We start from the raw sequence: 21,878 nt of genomic DNA on the forward strand, positions 1-21,878 counted from the left end.
TACTCACACAGAGACCCATAGACTCATCACACAGAGACCCATAGACTCATCACGCAGAGACCCATAGACTACTCACGCAGAGACCCATAGACTACTCACACAGAGACCCATAGACTACTCACACAGAGACCCATAGACTCATCACACAGAGACCCATAGACTCATCACGCAGAGACCCATAGACTCATCACACAGACACCCATAGACTACTCACGCAGACACCCATAGACTACTCATAGAGATCCATAGACTACTCACACAGACACCCATAGACTACTCACTCAGAGACCCATAGACTCACCACACAGAGACCCATAGACTCATCACGCAGACACCCATAGACTACTCACACAGAGACCCATAGACTACTCACTCAGAGACCCATAGACTCACCACACAGAGACCCATAGACTCATCACGCAGACACCCATAGACTACTCACGCAGAGACCCATAGACTACTCACATAGAGACCCATAGACTACTCACACAGAGACCCATAGACTACTCACACAGAGACCCATAGACTACTCACACAGAGACCCATAGACTCATCACATAGAGACCCATAGACTACTCACACAGAGACCCATAGACTACTCACACAGAGACCCATAGACTCACACAGAGACTCATAGACTACTCACACAGAGACCCATAGACTACTCACACAGAGACCCATAGACTACTCACACAGAGACCCATAGACTCATCACACAGTCACCCATAGACTACTCACACAGAGACCCATAGACTCATCACACAGAGACCCATAGACTACTCACACAGACACCCATAGACTACTCACACAGAGACCCATAGACTCATCACACAGACACCCATAGACTACTCACACAGAGACCCATAGACTCATCACACAGAGACCCATAGACTCATCACGCAGAGACCCATAGACTACTCACGCAGAGACCCATAGACTACTCACACAGAGACCCATAGACTCATCACGCAGAGATCCATAGACTACTCACACAGAGACCCATAGACTACTCACGCAGAGACCCATAGAACGCAGAGATCCATAGACTACTCACGCAGAGACCCATAGACTACTCACGCAGAGACCCATAGACTACTCACACAGAGACCCATAGACTACTCACACAGAGACCTATAGACTCATCACACAGAGACCCATAGACTCATCACGCAGAGACCCATAGACTCATCACACAGATACCCATAGACTACTCACGCAGACACCCATAGACTACTCATAGAGACCCATAGACTACTCACACAGACACCCATAGACTACTCACTCAGAGACCCATAGACTCACCACACAGAGACCCATAGACTCATCACGCAGACACCCATAGACTACTCACACAGAGACCCATAGTCTACTCACTCAGAGACCCATAGACTCACCACACAGAGACCCATAGACTCATCACACAGACACCCATAGACTACTCACGCAGAGACCCATAGACTACTCACATAGAGACCCATAGACTACTCACACAGAGACCCATAGACTACTCACACAGAGACCCATAGACTCATCACACAGAGACCCATAGACTCATCACGCAGAGACCCATAGACTCATCACACAGACACCCATAGACTACTCACGCAGACACCCATAGACTACTCATAGAGATCCATAGACTACTCACACAGACACCCATAGACTACTCACTCAGAGACCCATAGACTCACCACACAGAGACCCATAGACTCATCACGCAGACACCCATAGACTACTCACACAGAGACCCATAGACTACTCACTCAGAGACCCATAGACTCACCACACAGAGACCCATAGACTCATCACGCAGACACCCATAGACTACTCACGCAGAGACCCATAGACTACTCACATAGAGACCCATAGACTACTCACACAGAGACCCATAGACTACTCACACAGAGACCCATAGACTACTCACACAGAGACCCATAGACTCATCACATAGAGACCCATAGACTACTCACACAGAGACCCATAGACTACTCACACAGAGACCCATAGACTCACACAGAGACTCATAGACTACTCACACAGAGACCCATAGACTACTCACACAGAGACCCATAGACTACTCACACAGAGACCCATAGACTCATCACACAGTCACCCATAGACTACTCACACAGAGACCCATAGACTCATCACACAGAGACCCATAGACTACTCACACAGACACCCATAGACTACTCACACAGAGACCCATAGACTCATCACACAGACACCCATAGACTACTCACACAGAGACCCATAGACTCATCACACAGAGACCCATAGACTCATCACGCAGAGACCCATAGACTACTCACGCAGAGACCCATAGACTACTCACACAGAGACCCATAGACTCATCACGCAGAGATCCATAGACTACTCACACAGAGACCCATAGACTACTCACGCAGAGACCCATAGAACGCAGAGATCCATAGACTACTCACGCAGAGACCCATAGACTACTCACGCAGAGACCCATAGACTACTCACACAGAGACCCATAGACTACTCACACAGAGACCCATAGACTCATCACACAGAGACCCATAGACTCATCACGCAGAGACCCATAGACTCATCACACAGATACCCATAGACTACTCACGCAGACACCCATAGACTACTCATAGAGACCCATAGACTACTCACACAGACACCCATAGACTACTCACTCAGAGACCCATAGACTCACCACACAGAGACCCATAGACTCATCACGCAGACACCCATAGACTACTCACACAGAGACCCATAGTCTACTCACTCAGAGACCCATAGACTCACCACACAGAGACCCATAGACTCATCACACAGACACCCATAGACTACTCACGCAGAGACCCATAGACTACTCACATAGAGACCCATAGACTACTCACACAGAGACCCATAGACTACTCACACAGAGACCCATAGATTACTCACACAGAGACCCATAGACTCATCACACAGAGACCCATAGACTCATCACATAGAGACCCATAGACTCATCACGCAGAGACCCATAGACTACTCACGCAGAGACCCATAGACTCATCACACAGAGACCCATAGACTCATCACGCAGAGACCCATAGACTCATCACACAGACACCCATAGACTACTCATAGAGACCCATAGACTACTCACACAGACACCCATAGACTACTCACTCAGAGACCCATAGACTCACCACACAGAGACCCATAGACTCATCACGCAGACACCCATAGACTACTCACACAGAGACCCATAGACTACTCACTCAGAGACCCATAGACTCACCACACAGAGACCCATAGACTCATCACGCAGACACCCATAGACTACTCACGCAGAGACCCATAGACTACTCACATAGAGACCCATAGACTACTCACACAGAGACCCATAGACTACTCACACAGAGACCCATAGACTACTCACACAGAGACCCATAGACTGATCACATAGAGACCCATAGACTCATCACGCAGAGACCCATAGACTAGTCACACAGAGACTCATAGACTACTCACACAGACACCCATAGACTACTCACACAGAGACCCATAGACTACTCACACAGAGACCCAGAGACTCATCACGCAGACACCCATAGACTACTCAAACAGGCGTTACTATAAAGATTTCCAAAATTCTAAACAAACATAAGATCCAGGTCCGGTTCAATACAGTACACAAAATTCGTGATCTGATCCCATCCGTGAAGGATGTCATTCCTGATTTACAGTACCCCGGGGTTTACAAATTGAGTTGTACCTGCGGTGATTGCTATATCGGGGAGACAAAGCGACATGTCTCTGACCGAATTCGCGAGCACAAATCAGGTTTGAAACACGGCAAAACGAATTCTTCTGCCGTGGCTGATCACTGTTACAACGCTGTGGGGGATCACGATATAATTTTCTCCGATACCAAGGTTCTTTGCATCCCACGGGCTTTTATCAGAGATTTGTTCATGAAGCAATTCAGATCTACAAACACAGACACAATTTCAACCGAGAGGATGGTTTCAAATTAAGCAACCATTGGAAAGATGTTCTAAATTGAACTAAACATTAAACTAATTTCAATGGTACAGTATATTTTTCAAGTAGTGGTACCCCAAACTTTCGCAGCTTTTATAAATTCCCTTTTCACACCATCAATAGGTAAACTCCCCCTCCCCCCCCTTCCCCCCCGCGCCAAACGGCAAGTCCACCCGCACGTACACCACCTCTTTCCTAAAATCCGCCAATCAAATGCTAATTTTTATGCTAATTTCTTTGTCAGAACACCTTGTTTGCTCGCACACAGCTTAAAGGTCCGCTGTCTGAGCGTGGTTGTGTTTCGCTAAATTCTCCTGTTTGATTTGTACTAGGTGCCTCGGTGAATGTATATGCTCTGATTTTAACATAGCTATTTCTGTGACCAGTTACAAGCTAATCACTCAGCTATTTCAATGCTAAATTCTATGCTAATTACTTTGTCAAGGGGTACCTCTGTGGATGTGTATACTTTAATTTAGCTATTTCAATGAGCCATTTCATTGCTAAATTATATGCTAATTCCTTTGTCAAGGCGCTTGGTCTTCTTTATCTTCTCACACAGCTTAAAGGTCGTGATCTAAGCGTGGCTTCTCTCACTCCAGCGCTGTCCTCCAGACAGTCTCGTCCCTTCACCTGATGAAGGCCGCTTGTGTTGTGGCCGAAACGTCGTGATTTTTTGTTATTTTATTTTCACCTACGTGACTTTACCCAATAGAACCAAAGAGTACCCATAGACTCATCACACAGAGACCCATAGACTCATCACACAGACACCCATAGACTACTCACACAGAGACCCATAGACTACTTACACAGAGACCCATAGACTACTCACACAGACACCCATAGACTCATCACACAGACACCCATAGACTACTCACACAGAGACCCATAGACTACTCACACAGACAGCCATAGACTACTCACACAGACACCCATAGACTACTCACACAGACACCCATAGACTACTCACACAGAGACCCATAGACTACTCACACAGACACCCATAGACTACTCACACAGACACCCATAGACTACTCACACAGAGACCCATAGACTTCTCACACAGACACCCATAGACTACTCACACAGACACCCATAGACTACTCACACAGAGACCCATAGACTTCTCACACAGAGACCCATAGACTACTCACACAGACACCCATAGACTACTCACACAGACACCCATAGACTACTCACACAGAGACCCATAGACTACTCACACAGACACCCATAGACTACTCACACAGACACCCATAGACTACTCACACAGAGACCCATAGACTACTCACACAGACACCCATAGACTACTCACACAGACACCCATAGACTACTCACACAGAGACCCATAGACTTCTCACACAGAGACCCATAGACTACTCACACAGACACCCATATACTACTCACACAGAGACCCATAGACTCATCACGCAGACACCCATAGACTAATCATACAGAGACCCATAGACTCACACAGAGACCCAAAGCTCATCTTCTGCAGATGTAGATGCCACTGGTTCTTCACGTTCAGCAGATGTAGATGCCACTTGTTCTTCACGTTCTGCAGATGTAGATGCCACTGGTTCTTCACGTTCAGCAGATGTAGATGCCACTGGTTCTTCACGCTCTGCAGATGTAGATACCACTGGTTCTTCACGTTCAGCAGATGTAGATGCCACTGGTTCTTCACGTTCTACAGATGTAGATGCCACTAATTCTTCACGTTCTGCAAATGTAGATGTCACTGGTTCTTCATGTTCTACAGATGTAGATGCCACTAATTCTTCACGTTCTACAGATGTAGATGCCACTGGTTCTTCACGTTCTCCAGATGTAGATGCCACTGGTTCTTCACGTTCTGCAGATGTAGATGCCACTGGTTCTTCACGTTCTACAGATGTAGATGCCACTAATTCTTCATGTTCAGCAGATGTAGATGCCACTGGTTCTTCACGTTCTACAGATGTAGATGCCGCTGGTTCTTCACGCTCTGCAGATTTAGATGCCACTTGTTCTTCACGTTCTGCAGATGTAGATGCCACTAGTTCTTCACGTTCTGGAGATGTAGAATGCACTTGTTCTTCACGTTCTACAAATGTAGATGCCACTGGTTCTTCAACTTCTGGAGATGTAGATGCCACTGGTTCTTCACGTTCTACATATATAGATGCCACTGGTTCTTCAACTTCTGGAGATGTAGATGCCACTGGTTCTTCACGTTCTACAGATGTAGATGCCACTGGTTCTTCACCTTCTGGAGATGTAGATGCCACTGGTTCTTTACGTTCTGCAGATGTACATGTCACTGTTTTTTCGTATTCTGTTGATGTTAATGTCACTGGTTCTTCTCGTTTTGCAGATGTAGATGCCACTGGTTCTTCAACTTCTGGAGATGTAGATGCCACTGGTTCTTCACGTTCTACAAATGTAGATGCCACTGGTTCTTCACGTTCTACAGATGTAGATGGCACTGGTTCTTCACGTTCTACAGATGTAGATGCCACTGGTTCTTCACGTTCTACAGATGTAGATGCCACTGGTTCTTCACCTTCTGTAGATGTAGATGCCACTGATTCTTTACGTTCTGCAGATGTACATGTCACTGGTTTTTCGTATTCTGTTGATGTTAATGTCACTGGTTCTTCTCGTTTTGCAGATGTAGATGGCACTGGCTCTTCACGTTCTACAGATGTAGATGCCACTGGTTCTTCACGTTCTACAAATGTAGATGCCACTGGTTCTTCACGTTCTACAGACATAGATGCCACTGGTTCTTCACGTTCTACCGATGTAGACGCCACTGGTTCTTCACGTTCAGCAGATGTAGATGCCACTGGTTCTTCACGTTCTGCAGATGTAGATGCCACTGGTTCTTCACGTTCTACAGATGTAGATGCCACTGGTTCTTCACGTTCTACCGATGTAGACGCCACTGGTTCTTCACGTTCTACAGATGTAGACGCCACTGGCTCTTCACGTTCTACAAATGTAGATGCCACTGGTTCTTCACGTTCTACAGATGTAGATGTCACTGGTTCTTCACGCTCTACAGATGTAGATGCCACTGGTTCTTCACCTTCTGGAGATGTAGATGCCACTGGTTCTTCACGTTCTACAGATGTAGATGCCACTGGTTCTTCACGTTCTACAGATGTAGATCCCACTGGATCTTCACGTTCTACCGATGTAGACGCCACCACCGCCGTCTGTTGCACGCCGGTTGAACTCACGACTTTCGGTCCGAACAGGCAACTGGACACACGAACAGGTTTGTTCGCATCTCTGAGTGTTGCACGTGTGTGTGTGTCCGTGTACGTGTGTGTGTGTCCGTGTACGTGTGTGTGTGTGTCCGTGTACGTGTGTGTGTGTCCGTGTGTGTGTGTGTTGGTGCGTGTGTGTCCGTGTACGTGTGTGTGTGCGTGTGTTTGTGTGTTGGTGCATGTGTGTCCGTGTACGTGTGTGTGTGTGTTGGTGCATGTGTGTACGTGTGCATGCATGTGTGTGTGTGTTGGTGCGTGTGTGTACGTGTGTGTGTGCATGCAGGTGTGTTGGTGCGTGTCTGTCTGTGTGCGTGTGCATACATGTCTGTCCGTGTGCGTGTGCATGCATGTCTGTCCGTGTGTGTGTGTGCATGTATGTGTCTTGGTGCGTGTCTGTACGTGTGTGTGTGCATGCAGGTGTGTTGGTGCGTGTCTGTCCGTGTGCGTGTGCATGCATATCTGTGCGTGTGTGCGTGCATGCACGTGTGCATGTGCGTGTGTGCGTGCTTGTTCGTGTGTGTGTGTGTCCGTGTGTGTGCGTTTGTGCGTGTGTGTGTGTGTCCCTGTTCTGCCCACCCATCCCCTCGTTTGTCACAATCACGGCCTTCACAGCTGCTGACACTCGCTAACGGCACCCGCCCCGACAGTCCGCCAGGGCCTTCACGGCGTCCGTCCCTCCGTCTCGCTCCCTCGACCCGCAACGCCTGGGTGCGAGCGCCGCGAGCCTCAAAGCGCACCTAGCCTGGCGCGTGTCATCACCGCGACGGTTGTCGTCGTCGTGCTACGGCGGCACGCTGACGCCACGCGGGGGATCGTTGTTGTGCCACGCAGGGAAGGCGGCGGCGGCGGCGGGCCGGGCCAGCTGGGCCGCTCCGGCCACAATCCTCGGCGTGTGCCTCGCCCTGGTGGCCACGCTGCTGCTGCTGATGCCGCTGCTCTACCGCCGCCGACGCCGCCGCCGCTGCCGGCAGCGTCGGCGTCGTCACGAGCCCTGGGGCCCCACGGAGGGTCCCCCCACGCTCCCCAAGACACCGCGGAGAAACGCGGAGGGCCACCGTGGCTGCTTGCTAGCGCTGGAGAGTGGCAACAAGGCGGATGAGGGGCTGCACGGGTTCCCGCCGCAGCCTCTGCACCAAGACGGCGGAGCTGGAAGCTACGGCTATGCGGTGAGGAGGGGTGGGTGGTGAGTTGAGCGGTGAGCGGCGAGTGAGTGTCCGCCCACATCACCGATGCTCCTGCTTAGGCTGAGTGAGCGATCTGCTTCTGGCCACCCCAGTGGGTGGGGGGGTGGGGTCGGTCACCGTCTCTCTAATTTATTCCGACCCCCGCAGGTTTTCACAGACGAAGATGACGACGAGGCGAGGGAGGAAGATTTTTGAGAAGCGGGGTGGGGTGGGGGGGGGTGGAGGAACGAGAGTGCTCCACCTGGGAGTGCTCTGCCTTGGAGTGCTTCACCTTGGAGTGCTCCACCTTGGAGTGATCCACCTTGGAGTGCTCCACCTTGGAGTGCTCCACCTTGGAGTGCTCCGCCTTGCCGTGCTCCACCTTGGAGTGCTCCGCCTTGCCGTGGTTGCCGGCGGCAACGCCGGGGCTTGTCGCTTTGCGAGCGGGTGAACCCCCCCCCGAAAGAAGCAAGAATATTTGTTGTTGTTTGATCCCAACTGAGCGATGTTTTTCAGCGTTGGGGGATATTTGCCTCGTGCCGGTTACAATCGGTGCCCCGAGTTTGGCTTTTCACTTTTTTTTTTGGGTGGGGTGGGGGTGGGGGTGGGAATTTTGTTTTACGAAAGAGCTCTCCGTTACCGGACGCAGTTTTTTGTTATTTTATTTTGGCCTTCGCGACGGTCTCTCACCTCCCAGCGCTTTCCCCCGGCGTTGTGCCGCTGGACGGGAGGCGACTGGGCGTCGTGCCAGGGAGCCAGGGGGGTGGGGTGGGGTGGGGGGAGAATTTAAATTCGCCCTCGCCGGGGGTCGACGAGCGGCGACATCGGCACGGTCCGTCACGACGTCCGGCACCGAGAGGGAGTTCCGCGTGTTTATATTATTGTTTTACCGGGGCGACAGGCGGCGTCACGATGGCGCGTACAACGTCGTGAGCCTTCGTGCGCCACGTCAGCGTCTCGGTTTTTTTATTTCTCCCCGAACCCGGCCAGTTTCATCGGCCGCTCCCACGATGCCGCAGCACTTTCGTAGTTTGACGCTGTTGGTTTTCGGCGAGCCGATATCATCCGGGTTAGATTGTGTGAATGAATAAATGCACAAATGTGGCTGTCGCCTGACGAAGCTGGTTGTTGTGATTGCTGGCGAAATGTCACGGTATCCAGAGTGCTCGCTAACCCACCAGTGTGCTGTACTAGTGTACTACACTACACTATGCATTACACTATATACTACACTATATACTACTATACACTACACTATATACTACACTATACTATACACTACACTATACACTACACTATACATTACACTATACACTACACTATACACTACACTATACTCTACACTATACAATACACTGTACACTACACACTACACTATACACTACACTATACACTACTATACACTACACTATACACTACACTATACACTACACTATACACTACATGATACACTACACTATACACTACACTATACACTACACTATATACTACACTATACTATACACTACACTATACACTACACTATACACTACACTACTATACACTACACTATACACTACTATACACTACACTATACACTACACTACTATACACTACTATACACTACTATATACTACACTATACACTACTATACACTACGCAACAAAATGGTCAACAATTTTGTTCCATCACCGAATCATTCCGAGTCCTGGGGCGTTCCATCTCCGCGGTTCTCACCGTTTATATAAAGGTTTGCAGATGGGCGTAGCCCAAGCGCGTCAGCAGCGTGGGTGCGGCAGCAATGCCGACGCAGTAGCAAAGGGATTGCCAGGATATCACTGCACCCTGCTCCACACAGCACGCTGCTGATGGTGGAGGTTGATTGACAAGAAACACACAAATTTTGATTCAAAGCTTTCGTGACTGCAGTAATTCATATTCTTAGCTCTTTCGGTAAAGTCACGTTGAAGGGAAACAATAAAAAGTTTATATATTTTATTATTTTTATTGTTTCCCTTCAACGTGACTTTACCGAAAGAGCTAAGAATAAGAAAACACAAGTCAAGTCACGACCCAAAGTGGTTTGATTACATCTTTCCAATGATTGCCGAGTTTATAACCACCATCCTCCACAGGTTGATATTGTGTCTGCTGTGTACATGGATGGCTTCGTGAACGAATCTTTTTTTGATTTAAAGCTTTCGTGACTGCAGTAATTCATATTCTTAGCTCTTTCGGTAAAGTCACGTTGAAGGGAAACAATAAAATAATAAAACATATATATATTTTATATTTTTATATATTTTATTATTTTATTGTTTCCCTTCAACAATGTTTTATATATATTTTATTATTTTATTGTTTCCCTTCAACGTGACTTTACCGAAAGAGCTAAGAATATGAACGAATCTTTGTTGATGGCCATCGTCTTAGAGAAATCAACTTCGTGTGAGCCAGCCGTAGTATTAAAATAATCATCAGCCACGGTAGAAGCGTTGGTCCTACCGTGTTTCAAATCTGCCTTCTGCTCACGAACACGGTCCGAGACACGTCGCTTAGTTTCCCCAATGTAACTGCAGACACAGCTTAGTTTGTAGACGCCGGGATATTACATGTCAGGAATCTTGTCTTTCACAGATGGGATCAGATCGCGAATTTTATGTACTGTGTTAAATCGTACCTGGATCTTGTGTTTGTTCATGATTTTGGAAATCCTTTTGGTTACCCCTGCTATGTATGGCAGGGTGATGGTTTTTATTGGATCCTCAGATGGCTCCTTCCTCACGGGTGGGGTGATTGCTTTGCGGATTGTCTAGTCAGAATATCCATTCGCCTTGAGGTCCTGGTGTACGTGTTTTGAGTTACTGGTCAGGTGTTCGTGGCCGGAGATGCACTGAGCTCTGTGGTGTAGCGTTGTGACGAGGGAATTCTTCCGGGATGGATGGTGGTGGGAATCGGGTCTTAGGTAGGCGTCAGTCTGGGTTACTCTCCTGTAGACAGAATGGCTCATTGAGCCATCTGGTCTCTCTTTGATTAAGGCATACAAGAAAGGTGGCATGCCATCCGTTTCTACCTCCATGGTGAATTTGATGGCTGGGTTTATGGAATTGATGTGGTTGAGGAATTAGTTTTGAGCCGGTCGGCCAAGTGGCCAGATGACAAACGTGTCATCCACGTAGCTCTTCCACAAGGACGGACGTAGAGTGGATGCCTGGATGGCGTCCGTCTCCAAAATTTTTCATGAAAATATTTGCCACAACCGGTAATAAGGGAGAACCCATTGGGGTGCCTTCAACTTGTTTGTCGAATGTTCCATTCCGGGTGAGTATTGGTGAGGCAGTGTCTCGCCAGGGCCGGTACATCGACATTCAATCCTCGATGGACCAAATCCTCAATGATTGCAATGGGTATCGGGCACAGGAACTTTGGTGAACAAAGAAACTACATCAAAACTGACGAGTAAGTCACCTGGGGACAGTGAGATGTCTTTAATTGAAGATACCAGGTGATCTTCTTTGGTTCTTTCGGTAAAGTCGCGTAGAATGAGAATAAAATAATAAATTGATAAAATTAAATAACACAATAATATTCTCACGACGTTTTGGCCACAACACAAGCGGCCTTCATCAGGTGAAGGGACGAGACTGTCTGGTAGGACAGCGCTGGAGTGAAAGAGCCACGTTCAGATCACGACCTTTAAGCTGTGTGAGAGGAAACAAAGCGCCTTGACAGGTGAGCTGAGTTAAGTACAGAAGAGGTGGTCTTACCAGTGAATGGCTGCAAGGTCTCAGATATCGGGCCAGTTCGTAGGTGGGTGAGCCAATGGTGGAGACGATGGGACGGAGTGGTGTACCTTCTTTATAGATTTTTGGTAAGCCATATAATCTGGGTGGTCTAGCAGCAGAAGGTTTTAAGGAAAACCGTTTGGTCTGTTCAATTAATGAAGCTGAATCAGTGATGATGCTGTTCGTTTTTGTAACGAGGCTGTTGGTGGGATCTCTTTAATTTTTTTGTGTAGCTACCATCATTAAGTAGCTCCTGAATTGTTATTGTTCTATGTGATTTTGTCCATGATGACCGTGGCATTGCCCTTATCGGCTGAGAGGATCATGATATCATCTCTCTTTTTCAATTGAGATAACTCAAAACTCTCATCCTTACTGACATTGCTGACTGGCATCTTAGCGCTCTTGAGGGTTGCAGCGATCTCAGATCTTGTCGCGTCTGCAGCGACGTGCCCCCAAACCCTTAAGAGCGACATGGACCTGGGCAACGATATCATCCGCTGGTTTGTGTTTGTGGTGACTACAAAGTTTAACCGTTAGCCAAAGCCGGCTTCAGACCGTTGCAAATAGGGCTGACACGTTATCTACATGTTCCCAATCAGACGTGGACATTTTATTTCCCCCCCGTCATTGTTAAGTGCGATTTCCAGAGTGTCTCGTCCGCGTGATCTAGTTCAGCGCGTAGCAGTCTAATTCTCTCTTAGATCAGGGGCCAAGCTATAGGCCCCTGAACAAGATTCGTTTGGCATTGGAAGACGTGATGTGTGGTGCCACCGGAGCGGGGCAGCTCGGCCTCCCCCCCCCCACGAACGCACGCACGCCCCCACTAAACACTCGCATGCGCCCCCCGTAGGGTCTCGAGGAGGGATCACGTGGTATGATGGGTTTCCACCCGAGAACTCCATTAGCAGGGATCACGTGGTACGATGGGTTTTCACCCGAGGACCCCGCTAGCAGGGATCACGTGGTACGATGGGTTTTCACCCGAGGACCCCGCTAGCAGGGATCACGTGGTACGATGGGTTTTCACCCGAGGACTCCACTAGTAGGGATCACGTGGTACGATGGGTTTTCACCCGAGGACCCCACTAGCAGGGATCACGTGGTACGATGGGTTTTCACCCGAGGACCCCGCTAGCGGGGACGTTCCACGGTTTCCCCGAACCAGGAAATTTTCCGAGCCCCCCCAGACAGGATTATGTGGTGCCCTCCCCCCACAAAAAAGGGGGGCATAGAGCTTAGAGCTTTACAGGCCGGCCGCGATGAAGCATACACAACACGTGGGGGTGGTGGGAACTTCATCCAGCACCCAGTGTCGGAGTAAACAGCGGGCTGGGAGGGTTAAAGCAACGGGCCGATAATAAGTAGACACAGAGAGACAATGGGGAGGGGGGTGGATGACGCGACCACCCCCTCCCCCCATCCCCAACGGCCAGAGCGCTCCTAACGGCCCCAAAGAGGATTCGATTGGATGCGCAGGATGACGTCACATGACCCGGGGGAGGGGGTGGGGGGGATTCGATTGGATGCACAGGATGACGTCATATGACCCGGGGGGGTGGGGGGCGGGGTTAAGGGGCTTGGGACATATATAAGGGTGGTGCAGGAGGGAGAATTTGTGGCAGAGTCCTTCTGGAGCGGCGGCGGTGGCGGGAGATGAGCTAGCCGTCCTCAGGGTCCGCGCTCGGGACGCCCGCAGGGTGGAGCTGAGAGCGATCGACGAGACAAAGTCCTCCAAGGCGAGAGAGAGAGAGAGAACATCTCCCTTGGCCCCGTCGGGCAGCAGCAGCAGCGGCCGCAGAGGTGAGCGGTGGACACGGACAAGGGAGGCCAGTTCGGTCGGCTCGGGCTTAGGCGGTAGACGCACTCTGAGACGGGTAGGTGAGAGAGGAGGAAGGGCTGCTGCTGGCTGGAGGGAGACATACACGGGAAATAAATCTTAGCGCAGACTGCTGACTTTGTGACGCGTGTGTGCGTGTGTGTGTGAAGAGCGGTTACGGCCTTCATAGGTGCTGCTCGCTAACAGCACTTGCCCCTACAGTCTGTTAAGGCTATACGGGGGATCTTTGGGAAGAGCGGTGGGACAGCGATCGGCGTACCACGCTGTGCGTGTGTGTGGGTGGCTTTAATCAGCATAGGCACCCGTAAATAAATAATTAAACAGAGGGACGTTTGACTTTCACCGCGAGCGAGCGCGCAGAGATTAATTAAGTGATTACCGAGCGTGCGCAGAGATTAATTCATTATTTGCTTACCGAGCGCGTGCAGAGATTAATTAATTGTTTATCGAGCGCGCGCAGAGATTAATTAATTAATTGCTTACCCAGCGCGTGCATATTAAACTACCCTACTACGGCTGCCCGCACCCACGCGCGTGGGTGGTCGCGTGGGTGGGGGAGGGCCGTCCAGCGCCCGTTGGCTGTTGACACAACGGCTTAGTATAAATAAATAATTAACTCTGAGCAGCCGCCAGCGGCGAGTGGGGGGGGTGAAGGGGTGCTGATGTCACCCCACCCGCTCGCGGGGGAGGGGGGAGGGGAAGATCAGCCCCCCCCCCACCTAGTGGGGAGTGGGGAGGGGGAGATCAGTCCCCCCCCACCTAATGGGGAGTGTGGAGGGGGGCACTAGCCCCCCACAGATGGAACCAGGGGGGTCGGTGTGTAAATGAGAGGCTGTGTGTGTGTAGTGTGAGGCTGTGTGTGTACTGTGAGGCTGTGTGTGTAGTGTGAGGCTGTGTGTGTGGTGTGAGGCGTGTGTTGCCCTGGCTTGCCCTGGCAACGTCACGTGGTGTGCCTCGTCACTGCTGCTGCTGCTGCCACCACAACATGCTTAGGGCTTTAAGGCTTTTCTGTTTATTATTAATCTGTCATTTTACGACGGCAAAAACGTGGTAGTCACGGCGACATTTGTCATCAGTGTTGTGAGTAGCCCGCACTGAGAGCACGACTACACACACACAGACATACACAGACACGCAGGTTGTGTGTCTGTGTGTGTGTGGGGTGAGGTTGCACAAGAGACACACACACAGACACACACAGAGACACACACACAGGTTGTGTGTGTGTGTGTGGGGTGAGGTTGCACAAGAGACACACACAGACACACAGAGACACACACAGACACACAGGTTGTGTGTGTGGGGTGAGGTTGCACAAGAGACACAGACACATAGAGGTGGTTGTGTGTGTGGGGTGAGGTTGCACCAGAGACACACACACACAGACACACACACAGATCCACACACACAGACACACAGAGAGACAGACACATAGAGGTTGTTGTGTGTGTGTGTGGGGTGAGGTTGCACCAGAGACACACACACAGACACACACACAGAGACACACACACAGACACACACAGACACACAGAGACACACAGACACACACACAGGTTATTGTGTGTGTATGTGTGGGGTAAGGTTGCACCAAAGACACACAGACACACACACACATAGAGACACAGGTTGTTGTGTGTGTGTGTCTGTGTGTATCTGTGTTTGTGTATCTGTGTGTCTGTGTGTGTGTGTCTGTGTGTGTGTCTGTGTGTGTGTGTGTCTGTGTGTGTGTGTCTCTGTGTGTGTGTGTCTGTGTGTGTGTATGTGTGTGTGTCTCTGTGTGTCTGTATGTGTCTGTCTCTGTGTGTGTGTTAAGGTTGCACCATGTCGAGCCCATTGAAGCTGATCGTGAGCGCCGATTCCAACCGTGGGGGGCAGCGCTACATGGAGGACATCACAGAGGTGGGCGGAGTCTCTGTGTGTGTGTGTCTGTGTGTGTGTCTCTGTGTGCCGGACAGGCAACTCTGTCGTGGACAGTGCTGTGGGGGGAGATCCAATTTTGATTGGCTCCTCCCCTCATGGCATATGTGTCCACCACAGGGGCTAAACGGGGGCTCTGGACGGGTGCGAGGGGCTGGTAACCCCTCCACCTTCAATTAATTACCACGAAACCACGAATTAAACTGAAATATGTAACTAATAAGCTTGTGCCGGAGGCCCCGGGGGGCCAGGCGTCTATGACGTCTCCTGGCCAAACCCCAATTGGCAGAGCCAGGAGATTGAATACCTACCCTCGGGGCTACTCCAGAAACAACTAAAAGCCACTACGGGTGGCCACGTGGAATGTTCGAACGCTCACTGCAGAGGAGAGGCTGCCACTCCTCTGTCGGGAGCTGGACCGGTACCGCCTGGATCTATATGGCATTCAGGAGGTTCGGTGGACCGGCTCTGGCTCCTGCCACCATGAGGGGTGGACAGTCCTCTACTCGGGGCAGCAGACTGCCAAACAACAGGGTGTGGGTCTTCTTTTGAACAAAAGAATGAAGGGGGCGTGGGAGTGTAGCGGTGAGGTCTGGGAAGCTGTAAGCCCCAGGCTACTTTGGGCTCGCCTTCCCATCAACCGGAGGCGAGGAATGGTGGTTGTGGTTACTTATGCCCGCACCGAAGATGAACATCCATGGAGTGATGCAGGCAAAGCCGATGAGTCAGATGCCTTCTATGACCTCCTGTCACAGGTGCTGGCTAAAGTGGCCCCTCGGGATAGAGTCATCATGTTGGGTGACTTCAATGCCCGAGTTGGTCATGATACTGGCACCTGGTCTGGAGTGATTGGAGGGCATTGGCCAGATCAGCTCAATAACAACGGTAGGAGGCTGCTAGATTTTTGTAAAGCCCATGGGCTTGTAATTACCAACACCAATACCAAAAAAGTAACCTGCAGCGCCACACCTATTACCATCATTAGGGGAAAAAACGGTGATCCAATCTCCGACCCCCAGGAACAGGTTTGCAGATTTGCTGAGCATTTCTGTGAGGTCCTGGGGGAGGGAAAATCCCTCAGCCGGGAAAACATCGTGGCACAAAGTGAGGATGACCCTGCTGAGGCTGCGGTGCCTCAAATATTGGAAGAAGTCACCCCCTGTGAGTGGCTGGCTGAGGTGCCATCTGCTGAGGAAGTATTGAAGGCGATCCGGAGTCTGAGACCAGGAAAGGCAGCGGGCAGAGATGATCTCCCAAGCGAAATGCTGAGGGAGGGTGGCGTTTGTGCACAGACTGCCCTATATGACATCATAACAACAGTCTGGACCACTGGACGGGTTCCGCAGGATTGGAAGGATGCCCTGGTGGTCCCCCTTTTTGAGAAGGGGGACCGCACAGACTGTAACAACTACAGGGGCATCTCACTCCTCAGTGTGCCTGGAAAGGTCCTAGCAAGGATTATTCAGCATCGCCTTGCCAGGCACGCTGAGGAGAGGCTTGCGGAGCCCCAATGCGGTTTCAGGAAAGGGCGGTCCTGCACAGATGCCATATTTTCTGTCCGTCTGCTACAGCAGAGGTGTAGGGAATTCCAACAAGACCTACATCTCTGCTTTATTGACCTGGTCAAGGCCTATGATACCATCAGTAGGCCTGGGCTCTGGGTCGTTCTTCGTGCTTTTGGAGTACCTGACCCTCTGCTCACGATCATTAAGGACCTTCATGATGGTGAGCGGGCCCGGGTAAAACTACGTGCCCGGGAGTCAGAGCCATTCCCTGTACACCTTGGGGTGTGACAGGGATGACCTCTGGCTCCCACATTATTTAACATCTATTTTGACCACGTAGTTCGTGAAGCCTTCAATAGCTGTACGGGGGGAATCTCCATATGGTACAGATATAATGGGAGGCTAATCGATGCCCGGGTGCGGTCAAGGGATGGCTCCCTATTGCTCAACCACGTTATGTATGCTGATGATTTGGTAATAGCTGCTCAGTCAGAAGAGGAGTTGGAGACGCTGCTGCTGCTGAGACTGGAGCGTGCCACTAAGAGGTGGGGCCTTACCATCAGCCCCACCAAAACTAAGCACCTGCCTGGGTATTGCGTACCATCGGACACTCCACCCCCACAACTCCCAATCGGTGATGGGGCAGTTGTGGAGAGAGTGGAGAGTTTCCCATACCTGGGCAGTGTGCTTGTGACTGGCTGCAGTTTAACAGCAGAGGTCTCACTCCGAATCAGTCGAGCGGCAATATCTTTTCATCGTTTGCGTAACGCTGTGTGGAAGCTACCTGGTCTGTCGCTCCGCACTAAGCTTCAGGTCTTCTCGTCCACGGTCATTCCCTCCCTTCTCTACGCTTGCGAAACGTGGACCCCCCTAATGGAACATCTTCGCCGGTTAGAAACATTTAGGCTGGCCTGCCTACGATCCATCCTGGGTTTAACCAGACTGGATTGTGTGAGGAGCTCACAAATCCTTGAAAGATCTGTTCAGGATCCCATCGGTGAGCTCCTCCGGCAGGCAAGGCTGCGATGGCTGGGTCATGTAGCCCGCATGCCCAGCCACCGCATGCCGAAACAGCTTTTGTTCGGCCGGATTGAGGGGTCTAAGCGGGCGCGCCACGGGCTAGAGAAGAGATGGAGTGATGTGGTACAGGAGGACGTGGAGCTGAGTGGACTTGCCGATGACTGGTACCAGCGGTGTCAAGATCGGCCTCTGTGGAGGAGGCTCGTGAAGGATGCTACTGGGCAGTTGGAGGCAGTCGCCCTCCAACAACAACGGAGGGCGGAGGAGCGACGCTCAGAACAACGAGCGGAGCTCCGGGTGGCTAAAGCACAGCAGGTTGGCACAGTAGGGGGCACAGGTGGTGCATCAGCCAGTCATCTCAGTCAGTCGACCCGTGGCACCTGGGTCTGCCCCGTGACCTCCTGCCAGCGGGCGTTCGACACTTCACGTGGCCTCACGGTGCACATAGCCTGGCACAAGCATCGTGGTGACGTCACCGCCACGTAGTGGCGAATGGCGGTTGTTGTTGTTGTCTCTGTGTGTGTGTGTCTCTGTGTGTGTGTCTGTGCGTGTCTCTGTGTGTCTCTGTGTTTGTCTCTGTGTGTGTGTCTGTGTGTGTGTCTGTGTGTGTGTGTGTCTCTGTGTGTGTCTCTGTGTGTGTGTCTGTGTGTGTGTCTGTGTGTGTGTCTCTGTGTGTGTCTGTGTGTGTGTGTGTCTGTGTGTGTGTCTCTGTGTGTGTTTCTGTGTGTGTGTCTCTGTGTGTGTCTGTGTGTATGTGTGTGTGTCTGTGTGTGTCTCTGTGTGTCTCTGTGTGTGTCTGTGTGTGTCTGTGTGTCTCTGTGTGTGTGTCTCTGTGTGTCTCTGTGTGTGTCTGTGTGTGTGTGTCTGTGTGTCTCTGTGTGTGTGTCTTTGTGTGTCTGTGTCTGTGTGTGTCTCTGTGTGTGTCTGTGTCTGTGTGTGTCTCTGTGTCTCTGTGTGTGTGTCTCTGTGTGTCTCTGTGTGTGTCTGTGTGTGTGTGTCTCTGTGTCTCTGTGTGTGTCTCTGTGTGTGTGGGGAGCGATAGTGTAGCGGTTAGCGCGCTGCACTATGAACCTGGCGACCCGGGTTCGATTCCCGCTCACGGCCAACGCCCAGTGACGATTATCTCAACCGGTCCTGGGCCTCCCCCTAGGTCGATTCGGCCTCAAACAAGTACCTGGTGCGGTGCGTGAACATCGCCACTGGGGAGACAAAGGCGGCCGGGCGTGGTGCCGGCCACCCACCCCCTCGTGTGCCCTCGCGGCCATTGCGGGCGCCGCTCGCTAACGGCACTTGCCTCCACGGTCCGCTAAGGCTGCACGGGGGATCTTTTTCCTCTTTGTCCGCCGGGTCGCCGGTCGAGGCCTAGGACCGACCCACAATGCACCGCTCGCGTCACGTGACGTTCCCCTCGCCGCCCCGTGCCCACAGGTCTCCACCGAGGGCGACGGGGATGCCATCTTCCTGGCCGTGTTCGACGGCCACGGCGGCCCCCAGGCCGCTCGATTCGCCCGCCGCTGCCTCTAGCCCTCGATCCGCGCCCAGCCCGGGCTGTGGGGCGCCGCCGACCCCGCGGGAGTTTGCCACGCCATCCGTGACGGCTTCCTGGCGTGCCAGCGCGCCATGTGGGAGGAGCTGGGTGGGTCTCACGCGCGCTGCGCTATACACTACACTATACACTACTTTACTATATACTACACTATACACTACTATACACTACTATATACACTACACTATACACTACTATACTATACACTACACTACTATACACTACTATATACACTACACTATACACTACACTATACACTACTATACATTACTATACACTACACTACTATACACTACTATACACTACACTATACACTACTATACACTACACTACTATACACCACACTATACACTACTATACACTACTATACGCTACACTACTATACACTACTATACACTACACTACTATACACTACACTACTATACACTACACTATACGCTACACTATACACTACACTATACACTACTATACACTACTATACACTACACTATACACTACACTATACACTACTATACACTACACTACACTATATACTACACACTACTATACACTACACTATACACTACACTATACACTACACTACGATACACTACACTACTATACACTACTATACACTACACTATACACTACACTATACACTACACTACTATGCACTACACTATATACTACACTATACACTACACTACTATACATTACTATACACTACACTATGCACTACTATACACTACAATATACACTACACTATACACTACACTATACACTACACTACGATACACTACACTACTATACACTACACTATACACTACACTATACACTACACTACTATACACTACACTATATACTACACTATACACTACACTACTATACATTACTATACACTACACTACTATACACTACTATACACTACACTATACACTACTATACACTACACTACTATACACTACACTATACACTACTATACGCTACTATACGCTACACTACTATACACTACTATACACTACACTACTATACACTACACTATACACTACACTATACACTACTATACACTACACTACACACTACATTACACTATACACTACACTAAATTAACGTTTTGTTCCACCATTTGAACCTCGTTTGCCTGTAGCACAATATGATAAAAAAAATTTTAACCCTTTCATCTGGCAACAAAACTGACACCAATGTTTTTCGTGTACAAGGAGTCATTGTTTGTGCATTGAGCACAATAGCTGCGGTCGGAATGCAAACAAAAAACAGGCAGCTCTGATAATGTATTGGCGGTGGAATTGATAAGTCCACACCCGAGACAGCTTCCCTTAGAGCCTCGTCTCACACGCGGTGTTAGACCAGGTGATGATGACGTCTCACACTTGCGGTGTTAGACTAGATGATGATGACGTCTCACACTTGCGGTGTTAGACCAGGTGATGATGACGTCTCAGACTTGCGGTGTTAGACCAGGCGATGATGATGACGTCTCACACTTGCGGTGTTAGACCAGACGATGATGACGTCACACACGCGGCGTTAGACCAGGTGATGATGACGTCTCACACTTGTGGTGTTAGACCAGGTGATGATGATGACGTCTCACACTTGCGGTGTTAGACCAGATGATGATGACGTCTCACACTTGCGGTGTTAGACCAGGCGATGATGATGACGTCTCACACTTGCGGTGTTAGACCAGATGATGATGATGACGTCTCACACTTCCGATGTTAGACCAGATGATGATGACGTCTCACACTTGCAGCGTTAGACCAGGTGATGATGATGACGTCTCACACTTGCGGTGTTAGACCAGGTGATGATGACGTCTCACACTTGCGGTGTTAGACCAGGTAAT

At 50.3% G+C, this 21,878-nt stretch overlaps 1 protein-coding gene and 1 long non-coding RNA gene across 4 annotated transcripts in view; both read left to right on the forward strand.

The window, feature by feature from the left end:
- The window catches only part of LOC142910231 (uncharacterized), a 63,492-nt gene extending 53,939 nt beyond the window's left edge, over window positions 1–9,553 (forward strand). For 2 of the 3 annotated variants that reach the window (XM_076059936.1, XM_076059935.1), the window contains 3 exons: window positions 6,671–7,282; window positions 8,106–8,440; window positions 8,606–9,553. In XM_076059936.1, coding sequence (XP_075916051.1) covers window positions 6,671–7,282; window positions 8,106–8,440; window positions 8,606–8,653 — 995 coding nt within the window. In that variant the 3' untranslated portion in view covers window positions 8,654–9,553. The remainder of the gene's footprint in view (window positions 1–6,670; window positions 7,283–8,105; window positions 8,441–8,605) is intronic. The other variant, XM_076059937.1, reaches the window with a different exon arrangement.
- Window positions 9,554–15,050: 5,497 nt separating this feature from the next.
- LOC142910282 (uncharacterized) lies at window positions 15,051–20,113 on the forward strand. The gene is made up of 3 exons (XR_012932816.1): window positions 15,051–15,121; window positions 15,855–15,940; window positions 19,912–20,113. It is a non-coding gene; the product is annotated as an uncharacterized LOC142910282 (long non-coding RNA).
- The last annotated feature ends 1,765 nt before the right edge of the window (window positions 20,114–21,878 follow it).

Source organism: Petromyzon marinus, unplaced genomic scaffold, assembly GCF_048934315.1.
Source record: "Petromyzon marinus isolate PM22_M1 ecotype Great Lakes invasive population unplaced genomic scaffold, UKy_Petmar_22M1.pri1.0 PM_G_Scaffold_14, whole genome shotgun sequence".
NCBI lineage: Eukaryota > Metazoa > Chordata > Hyperoartia > Petromyzontiformes > Petromyzontidae > Petromyzon > Petromyzon marinus.